A 25400-nucleotide genomic window follows, 5' to 3' on the forward strand; every position below is an offset into this window, starting at 1 on the left:
AGTCTATTAGATAGATATGATACAAACCACTGCAGTGCAATACCTGTAATACCTACAGCATGTTCTAATCGCTCTAATAGAATATTATGGTCAACAGTATCGAATGCTGCACTAAGGTCAAGAAGGACAAGCACAGAGATGAGTCCACTGTCAGAGGCCATAAGAAGATCATTTGTAACCTTCACTAAAGCTGTTTCTGTGCTGTGATGAGCTCTGAAACCTGACTGAAACTCTTCAAATAAACCATTCCTCTGCAGATGATCTGTTAGCTGTTTGACAACTACTCTTTCAAGGATTTTTGATATGAAAGGAAAGTTGGAGATTGGCCTATAATTAGCTAAGACTGCTGGGTCTAGAGATGGCTTTTTGAGTAAAGGTTTAACTGCAGCCACCTTGAAGGCCTGTGGTACATAGCCGATTATTAGAGATAGGTTGATCATATATAAGATCGAAGAATTAATCAATGGCAGAACTTCTTTGAGCAGTTTTGTAGGAATGGGGTCTAAAAGACACGTTGATGGTTTGGAGGAAGTAATTATTGACGTTAACTCAGAAAGATCGATTGGAAAAAAAGAGTCTAACTTAACATCAATGGAACTACAAGTAGCTGTAGATAATATTATATCTGTGGGATGATTATTGGTAATTTTTTCTCTAATGATAAAAATTTTATTTGTGAAGAAGTTCATGAAGTCATCACTAGTTAACGTTAAAGGGATGGTTGGCTCAAAAGAGCTCTGGCTTTTTGTCAGCCTGGCTACAGTGCTGAAGAGAAACCTGGGGTTGTTCTTATTTTCTTCAATCAGTGACGAATAGTAAGCTGTTCTGGCTTTGCGGAGGGCTTTCTTATAAAGCAACAAACTATTTCTCCAGGCTAAATGATGATCCTCTAAATTTGTGACACGCCATTTCCTCTCCAGATTACGAGTCGTCTGCTTGAGGGTACGTGTTTGAGAATTATACCACGGGGTCATGTACTTCTGATTAGAGACCTTAGTTTTCACTGGAGCTACAGTATCCAGAGTCGTACGTAGTGAGGAGGTGAAATTATTAACAAGATAATCGACCTCTGTTGGGGTAGCGTTCAGATAGCTGCTCTGCTCTGTGTTGGTACAGGGCATTGACGATGATAACAGTGGCTGGATTATATTCTTAAACTTAGTTACAGCGCTTTCAGAAAGACATCTACTTTGATAAAGTCCACTCTCCACTGCTGCGTAATCAATTATTGTAAATGTAAATTTTATCAAGAAATGATCAGACAGGAGAGGGTTTTCAGGAAACACTGTTAAATGTTCAGTTTCTATGCCATATGTTAAAACCAGATCTAGAGTGTGATTAAAGTGGTGGGTGGGTTCTTTTACATTTTGAGAGAAACCAATTGAGTCTAACAACAGATTAAATGCCATGTTGAGGCTGTCATTTTTAGCATCTACATGGATGTTAAAATCACCCACAATAATTATTTTATCTGAGCTCAGAACTAAATCAGATATAAAGTCTGAGAAATCAGACAGAAACTCTGTGTAAGGCCCAGGTGGACGATAGATGATAACAAGTAAGACTGGTTTCTGAGTTTCACAGCTGGGGTGGACAATGTTAAGCATCAGGCTTTCAAATGAATTAAAAGTCTGTCTTGGTCTTTCATTAATTAATAGACTGGTGTGAAAAATTGCTGCCACACCGCCCCCTCGACCTGTGCTTCGAGATTTCTGGTAGTTAGAATGACTCGGGGGTGTTGATTCATTTAAGCTAACCTAATCATCCTGCTGCAACCAGGTTTCTGTAAGGCAGAGTAAATCAATTTGTTGATCATTTATTAAGTCATGTACTAACAGAGACTTGGAAGAGAGAGACCTAATATTTAATAATCCACATTTCACTGTTTTACTCTTTGGTTCAGATGTGGATACTGTATTGTTCTTTCTTTGTAAATGTTTAAGTTGTTTGTTGCTGGTTTTTAGTTTGTTTTTTGTCTTTTTGGAAGCAGACACAGTCTCTATGGAGATGGGTTTTTGGGGGGGTAGCAGGAGGAGAGAAGCTGCAGAGAGGCGTGTAAGACTGCAACTCTGCTTCCTGGTCCCAACTCTGGATAGTCATGTTTTGAGGGGTTTAATAAATTTGTCCATATTTCTAGAAATGAGAGCTGCTCCATCCAAAGTGGGATGGATGCCATCTCTCCTAACAAGACCAGGTTTCCTCCAGAAGGTTTGCCAATTATCTATGAAGCCCACATCGTTTCTGGGACACCACTCAGACAGCCAGCAATTTAAGGAGAACATGCGGCTAAACATGTCACTCCTGACCACAGAGTTAGAGCATCATTCAATCCTCACAGGATGACCACTCCAGTTTCTCTGTTTTAAGCCAGCTCATATCTTTTTAACAGTAACTTCTGAGCTAGTCTCCTATTTTGTGCTCTCCTTTGGTAACATACAGTATTTTACAATTCAAACAGCAATTTAAAAGGCTTAAGTAAATTTAAAACCTATTATTTTTATATTCACAAAGTCCTATACCACCTTAAATTGTCTTAGATAGCCTGCTGGTTTCAGACGTAAAAGTTGTTATACTCTACTTCAGAACGCCATCAGCAATCATCTATTCATCTGCCTTAATCAAAAAATGTATTTACAGCGTTATTCGTGTCAAAACCAACAGCTTAATCCCAGACATTTAACCACATATGCAAACAATAGTTATAAAGCTGAACAGCACACGAAACCGAAAGCACAATCCTCTCATACACTCCGCAGCAGCTGGTTCATTTGCATGTACACACACACAGTCTAAAAATAGCTCCAGCACTGACTCAGACTCCTTTCACACAGAGATCTCCTATTCTTATATTACAAGCGAAGCCTTATATTACAACTGCACAGATTTTTAGGCCTTTTAGCACCTACACAATTTCGGGAAATTTAACCTAACCGCCCAGCGGATAAACTCTATCAGTTTTTTGCGATCAATTCTCCAGTCTCAGACTCGAACTGTTTCTGGCCTAATCTCTAACATCCCTAACTCAATTTAAAAGCGTCAACCAACCCAAACTTTGCCTGAAGCTCTATTTTTGGTCTTTCGCAGCCAAGGCTTCCCCGAAGTTTTAAGTTAAAGTTACACGCCCGAAGTCCAACTTCTGCTGGCCAAAAAAGTGCAGATACCGTTCCAAACGGTAAAGTGGTGCAACCACTAGTTATTCTGGAGTGCCCCAAGCTCCACAGTGACCAACTGACTATCCCTCTAAGAGGACAAGGCCTAGGCGTCCCTGGCCTTGGCAAGCGTTACCTCTGAGCACTGCGCCTCCTAGTGGACTCGAACCACCGTCCTTCAAAAATTTATAATACTTTAAACAACAGTCCACACCCAAAAAAAGTGTAAGACTGAAGCAGGTCCAACCTGTCTGACCAATTTGGGACTTGAACCCCTAAATGACCAAATTCCCTAAATCCTACGTGAGACTCGAACTCACTTTCACTGTTTTCCTTTTCCTTGGGACTTGAACCCACAAAATTCCTTAAATCCTAGTGAGACTCGAACTCACTTTTACTTATAGACCTTCACCAAAATCAAAACAGACATTCACCAGTAATTTCAGTGAGTAGACTTTCAATTTTCACTTTCCAATTCAGCACACTTTGGAAATATAATTCAACAGGTAGTGCATTACCTTTTCAGATGTGATGCACCGGCGTACGCCCACTCACTTTGACCACTGGTTAGGTCTGGCCGTCTGATCACCTTGGACCCCCGGATTTCTCCGTCTCCAAACCTCACTCTCCCTCCTCAATAACCGGACGAGCCTCCCAAAATGTTAGGTTCAATATTGAGGAGAGGTGCAGGAGGTAATCCAGGAATAACAACACTGATCCAGCCAGGTGCAATCAAACGATGATTTTAATGAAGTACACGCGTGGGAAGATCACTACCATACACAGACAGCAACTGATCTTCGACTTACAGAGCATAAGCAGGTGTTTTATATCTTTGAGGGCTTAAATTTAATGACGCCCCAAAAACGTCACAGACATACAGGTTATACATAGATAGAATTCATAATCACAATGACTTTTAACACAATTAAAGATAACACTGTCTCCGTCTCCACGACAGATGTTTCCTGTCAGCGGTCTGACTTTCACTTCTCGTCTGGCAAACTGTTCTTCTATTTGCAGAGACAGCAAGAAACCATTCCTCTTTTACAGAGACAATTCTAGAGTTACAGGCAAACATGATTAACCTCTCACCTATAAATGACTCTATCTACTGTGTGTTCGTGTGTGTGTGTGTGTCAGCCTGAGATGCACTCAATTTCACCTTTCACCTCACGCACTAACACTCACAGTCAAACAGAGGCCACTCTCTAATGTGTTAGCAGTTTACTAAAACTATATGTGTACTATGTTGAATAAATGTCTTAATCAAATGATACTACTTAAAACCTCATAAAAGAATATGAACCAATAAAGATAATAAAGAATAGCCAGATATATGTGTTTTGTAAGCCTGCGCCCCTTTACGCTCCAAGTCTCCCCCAATATATCAACCAAGACGTCGCGCTCGGTGAAGCTTCTAACCCTCAATAGACTGAGCCACAACTCTTAATAAGCACAAAATGCAATGTGTGAAAATAGTTAGAACTGTACCTGAAATACAAGGTTAGTAGGATAATCATATGCATACACATTTTAAGGCCCTCTTAAAGCTATCTGTTACATTGTTAAGGCAATGATTATACTGCAGATTATATTGTGCTGGTAAAATACTTTTGTTCAACCCCACAGTACCCAGTCCAATTTTACTTTTTAAGTGTGCGCGTGTGTGGGTGTGTGTGGGGAGGGGGAATATGTCTGTATTCACATCGCTTATGTTAATGAAAGTGTGGGGAGTGAGTTGGAGGGCGGGGCGGGGTTGGCTGCTTTTAACCATGTAAAGCACTTTTTTTGTATGAAAAGTGCTTTATAAATAAAGATTGATTGATTGATTGATTGAATTGTTTTCTTGTACTCACACCTGTCACTGTTATTAACAGCAGTTTTATCCTTTTGGCGCACATTAAAATTTCCCAATTCCTTACTAGTCCATTCTTTCTACTCATCATTCCCCGATTGTTAGCTAACTGTGTCTCTGCCTCAACTTTTGCAATAAAGTTTTTGGAACTACTGTTTGCGCTCACTTCTAATGAATTAGCTTCAATACTATTCTCAATCCACAGAGATACAATCTTCCCTTGCCCTAAAACCATTGGAAATATTTCTTCTGCAGTCTGTATGATTACTGCCACCAGCTCTTTGTTACAAACCTCCACCTTAAAAATAATTAATAAATTAATAAATTAATAAATATTAAAGAACAATCAAGTGTAGCAGTATGGCAAAGCTGTAGTGATCCACTTGGGAAAATAAATCTCAAGTACAACTGTGTGTTTAACCAAAGTGTGTTTAAAATGTCAAGTTCAGCTCTTGAAGGTCTTCAGCTGCTCATGTTGCAGATCCACTGTGAGCTGAAATTCCAATGAAGAAAAATCAAAATGATGTTTCAGATTAGTCAATGAGCTCGTTAGTTAATAACTGTGTAAGATGGTGTTATGGTCCCCTGATCCTCTGCTGCCTACCCACCATCTATCTTTCCTCCCTCTGCTTTCTATCTTTGTCTCTCTGTGAGTGTGGCATTTGTGGTGTGTGTGATGTTTGGCAGTTCTGCTGGTTCCTGCTCCTCCTCGGCTGGAGCACCTGCAGTAACTGATAATCAGTCCAGCACATCAGTTTGGAAGAATTTGACTCCATTTTTGACACAGAGCAGCTTTTACTTTTTCAAGAAGCTCCATCAAGCTGCAAAAAACAGAGTAAACTGTGCAGGACAAAACAATATATCAGAGACTCATCACATCACTTGCTGGATTCACTGGATTATTTTTCTCTCAACATTATTTGGAACAAAGAAAACAAACTTGACTGGTTTGTGTCATTGTGGTGCTGCATGGCCCACTTTCTCCTGAGATTCAGTTCACAGACACATGTTCTGATAGTTTTCTTCAGAATTTGCTGCTATAATTGAAAATTGATTGTGTGATTAATGATGGTGAGCCAGATGGGCCAAACCATGATACTATCAGCAGATGTTTCATTGTAGTGGTGGCATCATTGATGGGATAAATGGACTGGTGCTTATATAGTGATTTTCTATTTTCATGTGGACTAAAGTAGTGGACTGACCAACAGACTGACATTAACATCAGAGCCGTGCTGCTAGTGTGGCTAAAAGAAAAGAGAAGAAGAGACAGTCATGTTGATATGAACATTAGAGAAACACATCATGGAGCTGAAATATGATCCTGCTTCCTCATTTGGACTCATTCACCTCAGCTGACACGTTCAACAGCAGACAGGTTTTTGTAGCAGTCTTTCTCACTGTGAGAGTGGCAGGACGGAGTTATTTCTATGGCATCTTTGGCTCTGGAACTAAACTGTCTGTAACAGGTAAGAACAAACATTTATTTTCCTTCAGTTGTTTTATTGTAGAAGCTGAAAATGTGTTTAAAGTCAGTTTCTGCTGCTTCAGGCTTTACATGTTAGTTTTTCATCATTAGTAGAGAATTCATCTGCAGCCATTGTTACAGAAGAAAAGCTCAATAATCTCTGAAAACATGTTGAAATCTCACTGAACAACTAAAGTTATTCTTTATTTCTGCAAATATTAGTGATGTTACAAATATTTAGGATTTGATCCTCTCAGTGATTCTGCTGGTTTTTAACACAAGATCATATTTGATGTTGAGATTAAAGAAATGTTGATTAATAAATATATTGTTAGCAGATTTTTACTTTATGGTTACAGCACTTTGAGTACTCCGGCAGAGTAGAAAAGCGCTATAAAAGAATCAGTTCATTTACCATTTAGGAAGAAAAATCCATTTTTAATATTCTAACATTTATGTAGCTACTTCAAAAAGTGTCTTTTGGTAAATAAAGTGATTAAAACAGACACTGATTAGAAAATTCAGACATGATATGAAAATATGACATTGTTAAACTCATGGATGTATTTCTGACTATGAGTAGTGTGTGTGGATTTGTACATGACAGTAAAAAAGCTATTATTACTTGACTTTTCAAAATACTTTCTGTTTCAAATATCTTTTATTAGGAGCAAGTAGCATGGTTGTTACAAATTGATAGAACTTATGTCCCTTTTTTTCTCTAAGCTTACAAAACAAACAAATAAACAACATCAAAAGAAAGAAAGAAAGAAAAAAAAAACACCCACTACGGGCCCCAATCCCCGACTCCCAGAAAAAAAGAGAGTTTATATTTTCCCAAGGTATGTAAGTAAAGGGTGCCAGATTAATTCAAAGTCTTTTACATTATCATTCATGGTATATCTTATTTTTTCAAGATGAAGAGTATTTGTAAGTTCTGTAAGCCACGTCTTTAATACAGGAGTCTCTTTGCCTTTCCAAAGCTGCAGGATCAGTTTCTTTGCAATAATCAATGCATATGACATAAACCTTTTTTGAGAGTGTTGTAAATTTTGTGTTTCTTTGGAGATCCCAAAGATAATTACTATCGGATTTGGATCAATCTTACTCTTAAAAATATTAGACAAGTAGGTAAAAATGTCACACCAAAAACCCTGACGTGCAAAACAATGTAACAGATTTCCATAATGAGTCATACATTTTCACATTCAAAATACTTTTTGTTAAATATACTTTGTCATATACTGTGGACGTTATTACTAAAAATATGATAAAGTATGTCTCATATTATTGAAAACGTTTAATTTACAATTTAAATTACATTTTTATTGTGTAGAAATGGTTGCTACAGTTTTTATATGTATAACAAACATAAAACAAAATAATCACAGTAGTTCTTTTCAATTTTTACACAAAAATATTTAAGAAGACATCAGTCTGAAAGACAAATATGGTCAAAACACATGTAAGAAAATGTATTAGTAGTACAATATATTTTGAAAAACAGATGACTGTATTTTTGGAAAGAAGAGTATCTCTGTCAGAAATCGTGTCTCAGGACTAATATGGAAAAGACATTTTGACTTGTATAAAGACAAATATATATATTTTAAAATTGGACTGAATTAATTTTCCTCCAAACAATAACAAACAAACAAATGACAAATTATGCTGAGTGTTCGTCATGTGAGCCATGATGACATGAGGTGATGACTGTGTTTGATATAAAGCTGAATCCAGTGTATGTAGTGAACTTTGTGCTGTATTGATGAGTAGTTTAGTGATCAGAGTCCATGTAGTTTCCAGGATCAGACTGAATGCAGTGCAGTGCTGGAAGCTGCTGCTGACTGTGTGAATGTGTGTCTGTGCTGCTTGTTGCTGCTGTCAAACTTCAGATGAGCAGGTAGTGAAGCCCGTGGTGAGCGTGTACCCAGCAGCATCCAGAGCCCACCTGGAGGGGAACAGCTCCCTGTTGTGTGTGGCCTCAGCCATGTTTCCTCCTCTGGTCCAGTTCTCCTGGAAAAGACAGAAGAAGAACGGCGGAGAACCGGAGGAGCTGCCCCCTGGAGAGCAGCTGGAGCTCAGAGAGTCGGGACGCACCATTGCCATCAGGATGGTTGATGGGAGCAATTCTGACATATATAAATACAGCTGCTGGGTGAAGCACGAGGGGGGCACAGTGGAGGCCCAAACACAACAAGGTAATGAAGGCTTGGTGACTGTGTTGAGCAGTGATTCAGCTTCATGTGGAGATGCTGTCAAAGAGAGCAGAGCAGCAGAGGACTGACATTTCTCACTGCAGCTCCAAACATTTGACTCCTTTTCTGTTTCAGAGCTTCCAGCTCCAGCAGCCTCCTGTCCTCCAGAGAGAGAGCCAGCAGACCTGCCAGCTCTGCAGCCAGCTGACTGTAAGATCACCTGCTGCCTCTCTGCATGGACAGCTCCAATGTCCAATGAGGGAGCTGGAACAAGTTTAGGGTCTTAAAGTTGCACTAATTGATCAAATCTTCATCCAACAAGCTCTGATAAAGCCACTGTACACTAGCTGCTCAGCACCAAACAGCAGACAGACCATAATATGTCAGAGATCAGTTTGTTAGCTGCTTGTGGAGTTCTTCTGCCCCCAAGTGGACACAAACACTACATCAATTCATCCACTTGAAGAAGAAGCTGTGACTGTTTCTATTTGGACTTTTTCTCCTTGATCTGAGAGGAATAACCCGACTGTCTGTCTGTCTCTTTGTGTCTGTCTGTCCTTCAGTGTCCTTCCAGTCTCAGTGCAGGGTGAAGCTGCTCTGCCTGCTGTACACAGTGCTGATAGTGAAGAGTCTGGTGTACTGCTGTGGACTCTCTCTGCTGATGATGCTCACAAACAAGGGAGCGTCCACCAACTGCACACATGCTGACTGACTGTTTCCTGCTCGCCTTTTCTCACCATCAGATCTCATCAATTCATCTCATTCATCACTTTGATCAGTGTTCACAAATGTTAGTTATGATGTGTTGTGCTTATTTTGCCTTTTTCTTCAACAGTTAGAAGATCATCTGAAATAAATCCATCTTTACATGTATTGTTGCTCTGAGTTAGAATTCTTTTTGTACTTATTGTGACTTTTATTGTAGTAACAAAAATCATCAGGAATATTTTTATCACAAGTTTTCATTTTGATTTGTTTTTGTTTGATTTTCAAATGTCAAACAGTGTAGTTGTGTTTGTGTGAATAATAAAGATTTCAAGATGAAGAGTTTGATTCTACTTTCATTGTGTGATGAACAACAAGCCGTGTGAGTGAAGCACAAACTGACTGTATCCAAACTTCCTGCAGCAGACGGGCTGTGTGGCTTTCTGCTCTGCAGCCTCCACACCGTTAGCTGTGGCTTTTCACTTTAATAACACAATGACAGTTACAAGCATGAACTCTGCTTCAAGAATGATTCCAGGAAGCATCTGTGTTCTTCACCTGTGAGAGAAACAGCTCAAATCCTCAACTCAGAGCTGACAAATGAACTTTCATGGACTCAAAGGAGAGACCATGAAGCCCCTGCAGTCTGCTCAGCTCCCATTTTATTAGCTGAGCTGAGTTTTTCATTCTGGATATCACACACGTAAGAACAGATCAAGTCTGAACAGCAAATGTTGGAGAATCATTTTGAAGTGTTGCTAAATGTCCTTATTATTACAAAAACTACTGAATGATTCAGAAAATCGTTTCCAACAAGCAGAAATATGCAAACAAAGTAGAAACAAGGCAACATGAGTCATTCAGATGCAGATAACATATTGTCCTTATTTTGAAGAACACAGTCATGAAATCTTTCTGTGTGTCATTCATTGAGTTGAAGTGCCTAATAGAAGAGGAAAAGCAGAAATAATCAATGATAGCTGAGACATTGAGAACATGGCTGTATGCCTGCTATCATAACAGGAAACAAAGCACACAAACAGCAAACAGACAATAATGTGCTCGCAGGTTGTTGTGTCATTTTTGACATTTAATGAAGTCACAAAAATGTGTGCGACTCATTAAAGGAGTCTGTACGTGTCAGTCAGTGCTCTGTATTCATGTGTTCACCTCATTAAAGTCACTGAGACACTTTTCTCCTCCAAACTTACAGCACAGCTTCATATTTCACTGACTGATTCTTTGATTACATCCATTAAGGGTCACACAGTGAAATTAGTGCAAACTTACAAATGTGTTGCAACAATTTTGGCCTCCAAACTGAACTTTGAGACAAACAGTGAAGCTGTGAGCAAAAAGAGGCTCCAGTGTGTGTCATGGTGGAGGAAACTGTTGTATTCCCACATTAAAAACATGCTGATCTTATTGGATTTTTCCCTCAAAGTCTTTTTCCTCCTTTTTCTCTTCATCCAAATGTTCTAGCAGGCTGACTGTGAGTCCCTGTTTAAGCTGTACAGCAGAAAGTAACAGCAGTCAGCGGCCTCCACTTGACTTCATGACTTCAACCCCTCGCACAGTCACTTTCACTTTCTTCCTTCTGTCTTTTAGTCCTAAAATGTAGAACAACACCAGATCAAAAGATTTGTGTCCTTCACTCACATCTTCAAATGAGACCTTCCATATCAGAGATGATACAAAGGCAACATTTGTCTTATTTCTCTTTCATGAATCAAAAAGTACTTTTGTACTGTTGTGTAAATGTGTGTGTAAAGGTGGATGACTGCCTACTGCAAATGAAATCTAACCATGGCTACAAATAAATGAAGCTGACGTGAAACACAGCCCTGTTTTTATTACTGTTTATAGAAATTAGAATTGATGATCATCATTTGAATGATTCTTAAAAAGGCTTTAATGAATCCTTCAGTCTGAAACCAACTTGGAACAAAACACATTAGAAGATGTGGGAAAGAAGCACAGTGTGCACATATTTTAAACACACAACAGAACCACATGTGTTTGTTTCAAAGAAGATTTTTACTCTAAATGTTGTTATATATGATTTTGTTTTTTTAACTACTTTGTGTGCAATTTATGAACTTTTAAAATATTTAACCAATTTTTTTTTTAAATTTTTCTATTTATTTATAGTTTAGTTATATTTAGTTTGTATATTTAGTGTTTTCATCACAGCTGTTAAACAACAGATAACAGTGTGTGTTACTAAATTCACAGCAACATGAATGTTTCTGAGTGTTTCTGCATCATGTGACCCAGATTTTTGGATCTGCTGTCAGATTGAAATGAAGACGATGAAACCACAGCAGCTTCAGCTGAGCTGTCAATCAGCAGCAGCAGTCTTATCTGTGGGCCGCAGGGGCTGATGGGAGCTTTGAGGACCTGTTAGAAACCACGTGGCCCTCGTCTGATCTCGCAGCTCGTCCTTGTTTGGCCTCAGCTGCATCAGAGCGCCACTTCTCCCCAGGTTCACCAGAGGAAACACCACTGCACAAAATGCTTTTCCTCCCAGCTGCTGCTCTGTGCTGTCTGTGTTCAGGTGAGTGTTTCCAGCCAATCAGGAGCCAACAAAGTCAACCTGTAACAAACACTGTCACACTAACCTTCATCTATCTGTCTGTGTCTCTACAGCACTGGTTACCATGGCAGCACAGCTGATTCAGGAGGATTTAACATTGACCAGGAGAGTTGGAGAAAGTGTCTCCTTCAGCTGTGGAGGGACTGAACAGTGTGATTATGATTATATATTCTGGCTCCAAAAGAAAGAAAATGAAACATTCAAATTAATTTTTGCTTTTCATAAAGATAACGGTGAAGCTCCACCTGTTTTCGAGAACAGTATTTTCGCAGGTGTAAATAAAGGGAAAGGCTGGGAGTTAGAGATTAAGGATATTAATTTAAATCATTCAGCCACCTACTACTGTAACTGTTATAAAGTTGCTCCCCACAGTGAGAAATGATCCCTGCAGCCTGAACAAAAACCAACAGATGAACAGATGTCAAACAGTGTCTGTGACAGGAAGAGAGCAGTAAACCACAGCCCAGCTTCACATGTTTCACCTCCATCTCAGAGTCACAAACATACTGATCTCAGATTTTTATTTACTGAGATACTTGTAAATAAACAAAAGAGCCAGTTTGTGGCCTTTTTGAAAAAGCAAAATGTTTCCTTTCATTGCACTAAATCTGCCCTTTTAAAAGTTTGTAATCACATATTTTTAGCTACTGATGCTGGTGACTGTGTTGTTCCTGTCCTTTTAAATTTGACAGCAACATTTGAAACAGTCAGTTATGCTATTTTAATCTCTCCTTTGGAGCAGTGGTGGGCATTGAAGGCGCTGCACTGGAGTGGTTCACGTCCTACTTGGAAGAGCGAGATTTTGTGTCAGTCTCTGTGACCATGTATCATTCTGTGCTCCCCTCTTGTGTGGTGTCCCACTGGGCTCAGTTCTAAGCAGCCTCCTCTTTTGTTAGTATCTGCTCCCTCTTGCTTTTATACTGAGAAAACAGGTCATTGCTGAAGACTGTCAGATCTATCCTGTACAGCCATTATTCCAGTGTGTTGATGACATTAAAGCTTGGATGTCTCTTAACTTTTTAAAATTCAGTAACAAAAAGACTGATTTGATGGTTTTTGGTAGCCCGACTGAGACCCCCAATCTGTATTTAGATACCTTGGCCCAGTATGTTAAGCCAACTGTCACAAACCTGGGAGTCAAAGTGGACTCTGAACTGAAGCTTGACAGTCAGATTAAGTAAAATCAAGCTTCTCTCAGCTCAGGCAGCTGCAAAATTAAAGCCAATTCTTTAACAACAGCACTTTGAGACAGTGATCCACACCTTTGTTAGCACTCGGCTGGATTACTGTAATGCACTTCATATAGAGGTCACTGCATCATACGTTACTCATCTACAGAGGGTGAAAAATGCCACAGCTCATCTTTTAACTGGCACTCGAAAGTTTGAGCACATTTCCCTGTTTTAGCTTCACTTCACTGGCTGCCCATTTCTTCTAGGACTCATTTTAAAATTCTTTTATTTGCTTTTAAAGCTCTCCATGGCCTCGCCCCATCTTGTCTCTCTGAGCTGCTACAGCCTTATACACCCACCCGCTCTCTCAGGTCAGCTGATCAGCTGTTTCTGAAGATACCCAGGACTGAGCGATAACTTAGAGGAGATTATGCTTTTGCTGTAGCAGCTCCAAAACTGTGGAGTGATCTGCCTTTAAAGATTAGGCAGGCCTCTTCTCTGCCTGTTTTTAAATCACTCCTGAAAGCCCCCCTCTTCACCCTGGCCTTTGACACCTTGTGAGATGTTGGTTTTATTTTATGTTTATTTCTGTTGTTGTTTTAGTTGATTGTATGTTTTATTTATTTATTTATTTATTTATTTATTTATTTATTTATTTATTTATTTATTTATTCTTTGCGGTTTCATTTTATCTATTGTTCTTAACTTATTAACTGTGCAGCACTTTGGTCATGTGCTATTTTAAAGTGCTTTATAAATAAAGTTGTATTTGGATTTACTGCTGTCAGAAATGCAATTCTATTTATTTCTGTTTTGAACAGATTTTTCATCCTGTTTTAAGACAGAAACAAAAGGAACAGATGACATTGAAACTTCTAAATGTAAACAAATGTATCCTCAGTCAACAGATCGTGTCAAGAAACTGAACTCAAATCCCAGAGGAAGTCAGTGCTGCTACTATCAGTCAATGCTACTTCCAGATCGATAGAATCAACTTTTAGGATGCAGCACCTTTGCATCCCGATCAGAGTGGACTTTTCATTTTTCATCAGCTGGACAAAGATCTGTAGTTTATTCATGATGATAAAACTGAAAACAGTCAGTGGAACTGGCTCTTCAGTATCTTCATGTTCATCTCCCTTTTTATGACTACAGCTCACCTTCAATAATCACTATGTTGGATAATGATGAACTACATACACTGCTCTGAGTTGTTCCATTTTCTACTTTATGTTTATTAGAATAGATATTTCCAGCTCTGACTTCTAATGTTCTTCTGAACAGGAACTCTAATAGTTGCACAGTTCACCCCCTATACCTAACTTATTTAGCTTATGTATCTAATCTGACCCTAATGTTTGACTCTAATCTAACATTTGATAAACAGATTAATGCAGTGATCAAGTTGAGTTTCTTCCATCTTCAGCTACTTGCTAAAGTGAAGCCATGTCCCTGTTTTAGAGACTTTGAGAAAGCTATCCACGTCTTCATGTCATCTCGCCTCAAATATTGTTATAGTCGTCTGCAGCTGGTCCAAATGCTGCAGCATGGTTACTAACTGGCACATGCAAGCAAGAACACATCTCCCACACTGGCATCATTACACTGGCTGCCAGTTTAGTTTAGATTAAGATTTAATTATTTGTTTTTAAGGCGTTGCACGGGTTAGCACCCTCATACCTTTCTGATCTTTTAAATTGTTCACTCCTACAAGATCACTGAGGTCTGTGGATCAAATGCTCCTGGCTGTCCCGAGGTCCAGATTAAAGCACAGAGGAGATCGGGCCTTTGCTGTAACTGCTCCTAAACTGTGGAATAAACTGCCCCTTTACATCAGGACCTCCCCAACACTGGACACTTTTAAAACCCGTCTGAAAACACACTTTTACTCCATGACTTTTAAATCAGAATGAGTTTGTATTACTGTTATTTATCTTATTTCTTACTCAAATCTTCTCATTTTATTATTCTTTTTCTTAACTTTTATCATGTCTCCCTATGTTTTTATTTCTTTTGATTACCTTAATTATTCAGCACCTTGGTCAAAATTTGTTGTTTCTGTTATTAAACAATCTCAGAACAGCTGTGAGCTGTTATCCATATGTTCTGAGATACTGTGCCATATACCATCTTTCCCTGTGGAGGTTTGATGTACATTTGTATCTCTTTTTAACTTAAATATACTGGAAGGTAAATTAAAACTGTCATCATTAATCACTTCTCTTCAAAGTTAGTCTAGGATTACTCTAAGCAACATTTGTCAAATTTTCTGAGCTATGTATATTTACTAATGTGTGAGCCAGAAACACTGGCCTGTGTTACGAAATCAGTTTCACCCCGGTTCTTTTTATTCCTCGGGCATCCAGAGACGGCACCGGACTCAGTAGTCATTTTCGCAAAAACCTTTATTCATCTTCATTTAAGCATGCATCTTCTTGAAGGGAAGACGTGCAAAACCGAAACTGAGACAAAACCATAACCAAAACACTGGAGCATGGGAAGCAGATCAAACAGTTCGAGAGGCCGACCCGGAGGTTGCCGGCACAAAAGTTCATAAGTCAAACGGTCGGGGGGCCGACCAGGTGGGTGACCCAGGTGACAGAGCTGGTGCGGAAAGCAACGGCGGCGACGACGTAGAAACAGTTCAGGGGACCAGCCGTGCGGACGGCAATGGCGACAGCTCTGGTCCGGGGGCCGGCCATGCGGAAGGCAGTGGTGTTGGAACAGGTCCGGAGGCTGGCCACGCGGAAGGCAGTGGCGGCGGTGACGGAGCAAGTCCGGAGGCCGGCCACGCGGAAGGCAGTGGCGACGACGGCCTCGTTCAGTGGGCCACCCTTGATGGCGATGACGTCCAACCAAAGGCCTGGAAAGTGGCCGGCAATGTTGAGGAGAGGACCACGGAAAAGCCGGCCGTGCTAGGCGTGGATGAGATGGTGGCGTGGCAACCACAGGGCCAGACGAGGCAGAAGCTGAAACAAGCAAAGCTGAAGCAGAGGCTGGATCAGGCGACGGCGAAGCTGAAGCTGAATTGGGACCAGGCGAAGCTGAATCTGAACCAGACGACGGCGTGGATGAAGCTGAAGCTGGACCAGGCGAGAGCGAGGGCAAAGCTGAAGTTGTACCAGGCGAAGCTGAAGGCTCGGAGGCTGGACCAGACGAGAATGGAGCTGCAGGCGGCGGCGTGGAAGCCGGAGACGGTGGCGCTGCAGGCGGCGGCGTGGAAGCCGGAGACGGTGGCGCTGCAGGTGGGGGTGAAGCTGCTGCTGCAGGCAGCGGTGTGGGTGAAGCTGCTGCTGCAGGCAGCGGTGTGGATGAAGCTGCTGCTGCAGCCAGCGGTGTGGATGAAGCTGCTGCTGCAGCCAGCGGTGTGGATGAAGCTGCTGCTGCAGCCAGCGGTGTGGATGAAGCTGCTGCTGCAGCCAGCGGTGTGGATGAAGCTGCTGCTGCAGGCAACGGTGTGGATGAAGCTGCTGCTGCAGGCAACGGTGTGGAGGTTGCAGGTGGTGGAGATGGTGGTGGCTGAACGGTCTCGCCAGAACCGTCAGCAGACATGAGGACGTGCTTGCTGGGTCCTCCCGGACCCCCAGCTGACAAGGCAAGAGGCTGGACGGGCTCCTCGGGCCCTCCAGCGGACGAGACAGGAGGCTGGACGGGCTCCTCGGGCCCTCCAGCGGACGACACAGGAGGCTGGACGGGCTCCTCGGGCTCTCCCGCGGACGAGACAGGAGGCTGAAGCGGCTCCTCGGGCCCTCCAGCTGATGAGACAGGAGGCTGGACGGGCTCTCCAGAACCCCCAGCGAATGAGGCAGGTGGCGGCGTGGGAGCCGCGGAGTGCTGTATAGACTCATCAGAGCGTCCAGCAGGAGCTGATGTAGAGCCAGAGGGTATAGGGACCCCTGGCTGAATGTGTAGATGACCAGGTGAGTGAGTGTGTATAGGACCAGGTGAGTGAGTGTGTAGCTGACTAGGGGACTGAATCGCTACAGGAGACACCGGGAGCTGAGCTACTTGATGCTGTCCTGAAATATGAACTGGTGGGAGAGCTGATGTCTGAGCTGCAGTTTGTAGTGGCAGTTGTGGTGAAGCTGGCGATTGAGTGAATGCCTGAGGAGCAGGAGTCTTAACCGGGGACAGCCAGGCAGCCAAGCGGGCTTCTGGCTGGGCAGCCAAGCGGGCTTCTGGCTGGGCAGCCAAGCGGGCTTCTGGCTGGGCAGCCAAGCGGGCTTCTGGCTGGGCAGCCAAGCGGGCTTCTGGCTGGGCAGCCAAGCGGGCTTCTGGCTGGGCAGCCAAGCGGGCTTCTGGCTGGGCAGCCAAGCGGGCTTCTGGCTGGGCAGCCAAGCGCGCTTCTGGCTGGGCAGCCAAGCGGGCTTCTGGCTGGGCAGCCAAGCGCGCTACCTCAGTGGAGCTTTTAAATGACTCGGGAAATGCTGGCTCTTTAGCCTCTAGCGGTCCGGAGTCTGCTGAGGGAGGGTACTCAGACTCTGGGGAGGCCCTGAAGAATGTTTCGATATCTGCAACATTACCACTTGAGGTCTTTAAATGAGTGTCAGTAGTCCAAGAAACAAAACATTTGGGTGCACACTGAACAGTCTCTTGAGGTGGCAGTTCAGAGAATAAAACAGTCTTAATGTTCTCAGAGCTTAGGTTAATTGTCTCTGGGGTGGAAGCCGCAGCTTTAGCTGATTCAGGGATAGCTGATACGGGGTTAATAGGCTCAGATGGAGCAGAAGAAATATAGTCCTTGTTATTGTTATGCCCAGAAAGAGTGCGGGAAGAACTGTCGTGGTTACTCACAGCTGCTGATTGCTCTGGGGAGGGGCTGGAGTGCGGCTGTAGCGAGGAATGGTGATGGCGCCGGTGCCGCTTCCTCCTGGAAGTGGGAGTACAGACTGCAGAGGAGAACGGCAATGGCGGAGAGGCAGACTCCTCATCTTGCGACCATATGGCCGCAAGGAAAGAGGCTGGCGAGCGATAGCCGGAGCAGACCGGAGTCGGTAGTTCATTCTGTGGCCACGGCAAGGGGTTGATATCCTGCCGCGGCGATCTCTGTGGTGTCGCAGAAAGCTCCATGTTCGGCTGCTGCTGTGTTGCAGGGAGCTCACATTGCTTCGCGGCGAGCTTCGTCTGCTGCTGCTGCTGTTGGTGCGGAGGCCTCGGAGTGGAGTACTGCGAACGAGCAAAGACTGCTAGCTCCCGAGCCTGAAGAACCTCCTGGGCTTCGTGCAGCTCGTCCATTAAGCTCTTAATTCCCTTAAGTTGGCGAATGTGGATTTCCCTCGAGGATTGTTCCGATAGCGTTTAATCCGATTGCCATTGCCTTAGTATCCTTCGTGTGGGAAATTCGCTTTATGAGGCCCATGACGCGGGCGAGATCGCTCTCCCGAGATGAGCCTGCTGGGTCCAGGTTATGGTCGTGTCATTCATGGTTGGCTGTGTGGCAGGCAGGCAGGAGTGGTGAACCCAAAATGCAGGACTCTCAGGAAACAAGGTTTCAACTGAAAATGCAGCTTTATTGCTGGAACAAAACTTCAACATAAAATAAAACTCACAAAAGCAAACAAAACTCTAAACTGAGGTGCAGGAGGACTGGAAATCATGAACACACAGCAAGTTGAGGGTACGACGTGACAGGGAGCACAGGAAAACACAGGGCTTAAATACACAGGGGAGTAATTAGGAAATGGACAACAGGAGGGAGACACAGCTGGGAGAAATTAGGCTAACGAGACAGGAGAAAGGTAAAACACATTGACATAAGACATGAACTTTCAGAATAAAACAGGAAACAGACACAGAGAAGCATGGACAGACAGAGGGAACACAGGCAGGCATGAAACAAACACACTAACACATAGCAAACCTAAACAAAAGACAAGGCAGAATAAACAAGAAGATAGAAGAAGATAAAGAAACACAAAACACCGAGTCCTCAGACTCAGGACCATAACATTACACGTTCTTAGTTATGATTATTACACCTATCACAGAGAGCTTCTGTCTGGTAAAAGGCCAGAAGCGCTAACGGGCGGCGTCAGGCTGAGTGCGTTGGAGGTCGACATACACACACACACACAAAAACAACAGTTAGGCTCATGTTTAGGCTAGGAGTTCGAATAACAGTTTGCAAATGCCTGTAGCTGCAACATTATGTCTGTGAAAGGGACAGTCTGCTCCAGGAGATAAGTGAGAGACGGCACCTGGCCTCAAGACGGAGAGAAGGCTCTTTCCATATATGTCAAAAGTCGTCAATATTATTGTATGTGCTTTGTATGTGTTCTGACGCATGAGGGGGTGTCATAAACCAAGCCCTGATGGTATAAAACAACCGTTTGTGTATTATTGGGCGGAGATCGATGTTGTCGGTGGGCAGTGTTCATCTCCCCACGCGTGTGTTCATTAAAATCATTGTTTGACCGAAGCTCTTCTGGACCATTATTGTTTTTGTGCTCACCCTCAATATCTGAACCCGCAACAACGTGAGTAAGTGTGCATGTAGGTGTGGGTGCGTCGTAACAGTCAAAGCACTGTGTGTGTCTCTGTGTCCGTGACTTCCTGCCGGTCATAAAAGTAATCTCCTCTCTCCCCAGCTACACCCAATTCTTCTACACAACATAGAAAACAGAGTTAACATATTACAAACACTGAGACCCCCACTCTGCATCCACTGGGCCATTGCCCTCTTGTTGTCTTACATTTACAGATAAGGCGGAGAGTCTCCTGCAAGCCTACTTCTAAGTTATAACAAATATGAGTTTTTATTAAAGGTACAAGCATCAGCATCAGCAACCCCCAACTGTAGCTTCCTGTCTCCTTTTATGACAGCAGAACCCCAGTGTCCATAAATTCCTTTCCCTCTAAACAATTACACACTCTCAGGCTACAGCTAAGCCAAACTAAAACACAGACAAATCCTTCCCTGTTCCTCTCATCTACTGCTGGACCCTCTTATCTAAGCACATTTAACACATTGTATTCTAATAATTGTTTTCTTGTACTCACACCTGTCACTGTTATTAACAGCAGTTTTATCCTTTTGGCGCAACATTAAAATTTCCCAATTCCTTACTAGTCCATTCATTCTACTCATCATTCCCCGAATGTTAGCTAACTGTGTCTCTGCCTCAACTTTTGCAATAAAGTTTTTGGAAATACTGTTTGCGCTCACTTCTAATGAATTAGCTTCAATACTATTCTCAATCCACCGAGATACAATCTTCCCTGGCCCTGAAACCATTGGAAATATTTCTTCTGCAGTCTGTATGATTACTGCCACCAGCTCTTTGTTACAAACCTCCACCTTAAAAATAATTAATAAATTAATAAATTAATAAATATTAAAGAACAATCAAGTGTAGCAGTATGGCAAAGCTGTAGTGATCCACTTGGGAAAATAAATCTCAAGTGTGTTTAAAATGTCAAGTTCGTCTCTTGAAGGTCTTCAGCTGCTCATGTTGCAGATCCACTGTGAGCTGAAATTCCAATGAAGCTGTTAGAAAAATCAAAGTGATGTTTCAGATTAGTCAATGAGCTCATTAGTTAATAACTGTGTAAGATGGTGTTATGGTCCCCTGATCCTCTGCTGCCTACCCACCATCTATCTTTCCTCCCTCTGCTTTCTATCTTTGTCTCTCTGTGAGTGTGGCATTTGTGGTGTGTGTGATGTTTGGCAGTTCTGCTGGTTCCTGCTCCTCCTCGGCTGGAGCACCTGCAGTAACTGATAATCAGTCCAGCACATCAGTTTGGAAGAATTTGACTCCATTTTTGACACAGAGCAGCTTTAATTCTGACATGTTGGATTTTCTCACATGAACTGCTCGCTTCCAGCTCTTTCACACCATCTTTGTTGGACTCTGTTGGACTTGGTTGTTGCAAAGCTCTATTTTTAACAGCAGGCATGGACACTTTGTGTTCCTACGAGGCTGCTGGAGCTAAATGAGGCCACTCAGTACAACACTGATGATTCCAGCAGACATGCCACAGCACATTTCAGAAGTATCCTTGAAGCATCTCTTTGCTCCACACCACTAAAAATAACTCTGGCTCTATTTTTTACAGAAGCTCCATCAAGCTGCAGAAAACAGAGGAAAATGTGCAAAACAGAAGAAACAGCAAAGGAAATCCTGTCAGTGTTGAAAATAGAAGAGCCTGTGCAGACCAACATGTTTCTCTTCTAAAATACACCAGGTGTGGTTTGAAGGACGCAACAAAACCACATCAGAAAGACATCAGAGACTCATCACATCACTCGCTGGATTCACTGGATTATTTTTCTCTCAACATTATTTGGAACAAAGAAAACAAACTTGACTGGTTTGTGTCATTGTGGTGCTGCATGGCCCACTTTCTCCTGAGATTCAGTTCACAGACACATGTTCTGATAGTTTTCTTCAGAATTTGCTGCTATAACTCAAAATTGATTGTGTGATTAATGATGGTGAGCCAGATGGGCCAAACCATGATACTATCAGCAGATGTTTCATTGTAGTGGTGGCATCATTGATGGGATAAATGGACTGGTGCTTATATAGTGATTTTCTATTTTCATGTGGACTAAAGTAGTGGACTGACCAACAGACTGACATTAACATCAGAGCCGTGCTGCTAGTGTGGCTAAAAGAAAAGAGAAGAAGAGACAGTCATGTTGATATGAACATTAGAGAAACACATCATGGAGCTGAAATATGATCCTGCTTCCTCATTTGGACTCATTCACCTCAGCTGACACGTTCAACAGCAGACAGGTTTTTGTAGCAGTCTTTCTCACTGTGGGAGGAACAGGTTTGCGCTACCCCATCTTTGGCTCTGGAACTAAACTGTCTGTAACAGGTAAGAACAAACATTTATTTTCCTTCAGTTGTTTTATTGTAGAAGCTGAAAATGTGTTTAAAGTCAGTTTCTGCTGCTTCAGGCTTTACATGTTAGTTTTTCATCATTAGTAGAGAATTCATCTGCAGCCATTGTTACAGAAGAAAAGCTCAATAATCTCTGAAAACATGTTGAAATCTCACTGAAAAACTAAAGTTCTTCTTTATTTCTGCAAATATTAGTGATGTTACAAATATTTAGGATTTGATCCTCTCAGTGATTCTGCTGGTTTTTAACACAAGATCATATTTGATGTTAAAATAATACAGTAGTACATTTGTAAATATAAATGAAAATGTAAACATGTTTTTAATATTCAAAGATTGATTCTATTGGTGATTTTTTAAAAATATATTAATATATAAATTGACATGGATACTGATTAGGGACACAAAGTGTTTAAACAGTGAAGAAAAAATATAAATAATAAATAATATAGATCAAACAACAAAATATGAAATTGTTAAAGTCATGTTTGTGTTTCTTGCATGTTTGATTTGTCAGTCTAAATTAGAAATGAAGAAAAAATTCAGCAATGGTCATATTTCAGTAAATATTTCTTCAGAAAAATACTTTTCATGACGTTTCAGATTCTTTAGATTTTATATTATAAATAATGATGAATTAATTTATACTGTTGAAAAAAGGTATTTAATTCTCATTCAAATTGCAGCTTAATTACATTTAATTTGTGCATTAATTCAAACATACACCGTATATAATCAAAACAAAATAAAAACACAATAATCAAACTAAATAATAGATGTAGTGCCCTTCAAATTATTCAATAACATTTTTAAGGATTGTGAAGTCTGTGAAAGAAGTATAGTATTGATTAAAACATGAATAAAACACCTGTTTAAAAACGGATACAAAAGTGGAAATTTCATTGCTGGAATTGAATCATGTTGAATTATTAATATCTCTGGTAAAACTTGTGTTTAAGATGGAAAATATAATTTAGATAGTTTGAAGACAAATCTATATATGCGTACATTTGTGATAAATAATATATTAAAATATCAGCAAACAAATATTTTATTTCATGATGTAAAGACACGCTGAGTGTTCCTCGTGTGAGCCATGATGACATGAGGTGATGACTGTGTTTGATATGAAGCTGAATCCAGTGTATGTAGTGAACTTTGTGCTGTATTGATGAGTAGTTTAGTGATCAGAGTCCATGTAGTTTCCAGGATCAGACTGAATGCAGTGCAGTGCTGGAAGCTGCTGCTGACTGTGTGAATGTGTGTCTGTGCTGCTTGTTGCTGCTGTCAAACTTCAGATGAGCAGGTAGTGAAGCCCGTGGTGAGCGTGTACCCAGCAGCATCCAGAGCCCACCTGGAGGGGAACAGCTCCCTGCTGTGTGTGGCCTCAGCCATGTTTCCTCCTCTGGTCCAGTTCTCCTGGAAAAGACAGAAGAAGAACGGCGGAGAAGCGGAGGAGCTGCCCCCTGCTGAGGGAGAGCAGCTGGAGCTCAGAGAGTCGGGACACAGCGCCTCCATCTTACTGATCCAGGAGCAGGACACCAACACATATAAATACAGCTGCTGGGTGAAGCACGAGGGGGGCACAGTGGAGGCCCAAACACAACAAGGTAATGAAGGCTTGGTGACTGTGTTGAGCAGTGATTCAGCTTCATGTGGAGATGCTGTCAAAGAGAGCAGAGCAGCAGAGGACTGACATTTCTCACTGCAGCTCCAAACATTTGACTCCTTTTCTGTTTCAGAGCTTCCAGCTCCAGCAGCCTCCTGTCCTCCAGAGAGAGAGCCAGCAGACCTGCCAGCTCTGCAGCCAGCTGACTGTAAGATCACCTGCTGCCTCTCTGCATGGACAGCTCCAATGTCCAATGAGGGAGCTGGAACAAGTTTAGGGTCTTAAAGTTGCACTAATTGATCAAATCTTCATCCAACAAGCTCTGATAAAGCCACTGTACACTAGCTGCTCAGCACCAAACAGCAGACAGACCATAATATGTCAGAGATCAGTTTGTTAGCTGCTTGTGGAGTTCTTCTGCCCCCAAGTGGACACAAACACTACATCAATTCATCCACTTGAAGAAGAAGCTGTGACTGTTTCTATTTGGACTTTTTCTCCTTGATCTGAGAGGAATAACCCGACTGTCTGTCTGTCTCTTTGTGTCTGTCTGTCCTTCAGTGTCCTTCCAGTCTCAGTGCAGGGTGAAGCTGCTCTGCCTGCTGTACACAGTGCTGATAGTGAAGAGTCTGGTGTACTGCTGTGGACTCTCTCTGCTGATGATGCTCACAAACAAGGGAGCGTCCACCAACTGCACACATGCTGACTGACTGTTTCCTGCTCGCCTTTTCTCACCATCAGATCTCATCAATTCATCTCATTCATCACTTTGATCAGTGTTCACAAATGTTAGTTATGATGTGTTGTGCTTATTTTGCCTTTTTCTTCAACAGTTAGAAGATCATCTGAAATAAATCCATCTTTACATGTATTGTTGCTCTGAGTTAGAATTCTTTTTGTACTTATTGTGACTTTTATTGTAGTAACAAAAATCATCAGGAATATTTTTATCACAAGTTTTCAGTTTGATTTGTTTTTGTTTGATTTTCAAATGTCAAACAGTGTAGTTGTGTTTGTGTGAATAATAAAGATTTCAAGATGAAGAGTTTGATTCGACTTTCATTGTGTGATGAACAACAAGCCGTGTGAGTGAAGCACAAACTGACTGTATCCAAACTTCCTGCAGCAGACGGGCTGTGTGGCTTTCTGCTCTGCAGCCTCCACACCGTTAGCTGTGGCTTTTCACTTTAATAACACAATGACAGTTACAAGCATGAACTCTGCTTCAAGAATGATTCCAGGAAGCATCTGTGTTCTTCACCTGTGAGAGAAACAGCTCAAATCCTCAACTCAGAGCTGACAAATGAACTTTCATGGACTCAAAGGAGAGACCATGAAGCCCCTGCAGTCTGCTCAGCTCCCATTTTATTAGCTGAGCTGAGTTTTTCATTCTGGATATCACACACGTAAGAACAGATCAAGTCTGAACAGCAAATGTTGGAGAATCATTTTGAAGTGTTGCTAAATGTCCTTATTATTACAAAAACTACTGAATGATTCAGAAAATCGTTTCCAACAAGCAGAAATATGCAAACAAAGTAGAAACAAGGCAACATGAGTCATTCAGATGCAGATAACATATTGTCCTTATTTTGAAGAACACAGTCATGAAATCTTTCTGTGTGTCATTCATTGAGTTGAAGTGCCTAATAGAAGAGGAAAAGCAGAAATAATCAATGATAGCTGAGACATTGAGAACATGGCTGTATGCCTGCTATCATAACAGGAAACAAAGCACACAAACAGCAAACAGACAATAATGTGCTCGCAGGTTGTTGTGTCATTTTTGACAT

General features: G+C 41.7%; 2 protein-coding genes across 4 annotated transcripts; both read left to right on the forward strand.

The window, feature by feature from the left end:
• Window positions 1-6325: 6325 nt before the first annotated feature.
• LOC148097301 (immunoglobulin lambda-like polypeptide 1) lies at window positions 6326-9385 on the forward strand. Its single transcript, XM_087832308.1, has 4 exons — window positions 6326-6476; window positions 8371-8676; window positions 8809-8883; window positions 9237-9385. Exons 1-4 carry the CDS (start codon window positions 6326-6328, stop codon window positions 9383-9385), a joined length of 681 nt encoding a protein of 226 aa, XP_087688434.1.
• Window positions 9386-11892: 2507 nt separating this feature from the next.
• On the forward strand, window positions 11893-24317 carry LOC148097302 (immunoglobulin lambda-1 light chain-like). Of its 3 annotated transcripts, XM_087832288.1 has the most exons (6): window positions 11893-11935; window positions 12028-12345; window positions 21925-21972; window positions 23297-23608; window positions 23741-23815; window positions 24169-24317. In XM_087832288.1, the coding sequence occupies exons 1-6, from the start codon at window positions 11893-11895 to the stop codon at window positions 24315-24317; spliced, it is 945 nt and encodes a 314-aa protein (XP_087688414.1). The 3 variants fall into 3 exon arrangements, with proteins under 3 accessions (XP_087688414.1, XP_087688415.1, XP_087688416.1); XM_087832289.1 differs by lacking the exons at window positions 11893-11935; window positions 12028-12345 and adding an exon at window positions 23178-23196 and having other exon boundaries at window positions 21828-22034; window positions 23309-23608; XM_087832290.1 differs by lacking the exons at window positions 11893-11935; window positions 12028-12345; window positions 23741-23815 and adding an exon at window positions 23178-23196 and having other exon boundaries at window positions 21828-22034; window positions 23309-23608.
• The last annotated feature ends 1083 nt before the right edge of the window (window positions 24318-25400 follow it).

This window comes from Neolamprologus brichardi, chromosome 18 (genome assembly GCF_056152115.1).
Source record: "Neolamprologus brichardi isolate AB-2024 chromosome 18, ASM5615211v1, whole genome shotgun sequence".
Lineage (NCBI taxonomy): Eukaryota > Metazoa > Chordata > Actinopteri > Cichliformes > Cichlidae > Neolamprologus > Neolamprologus brichardi.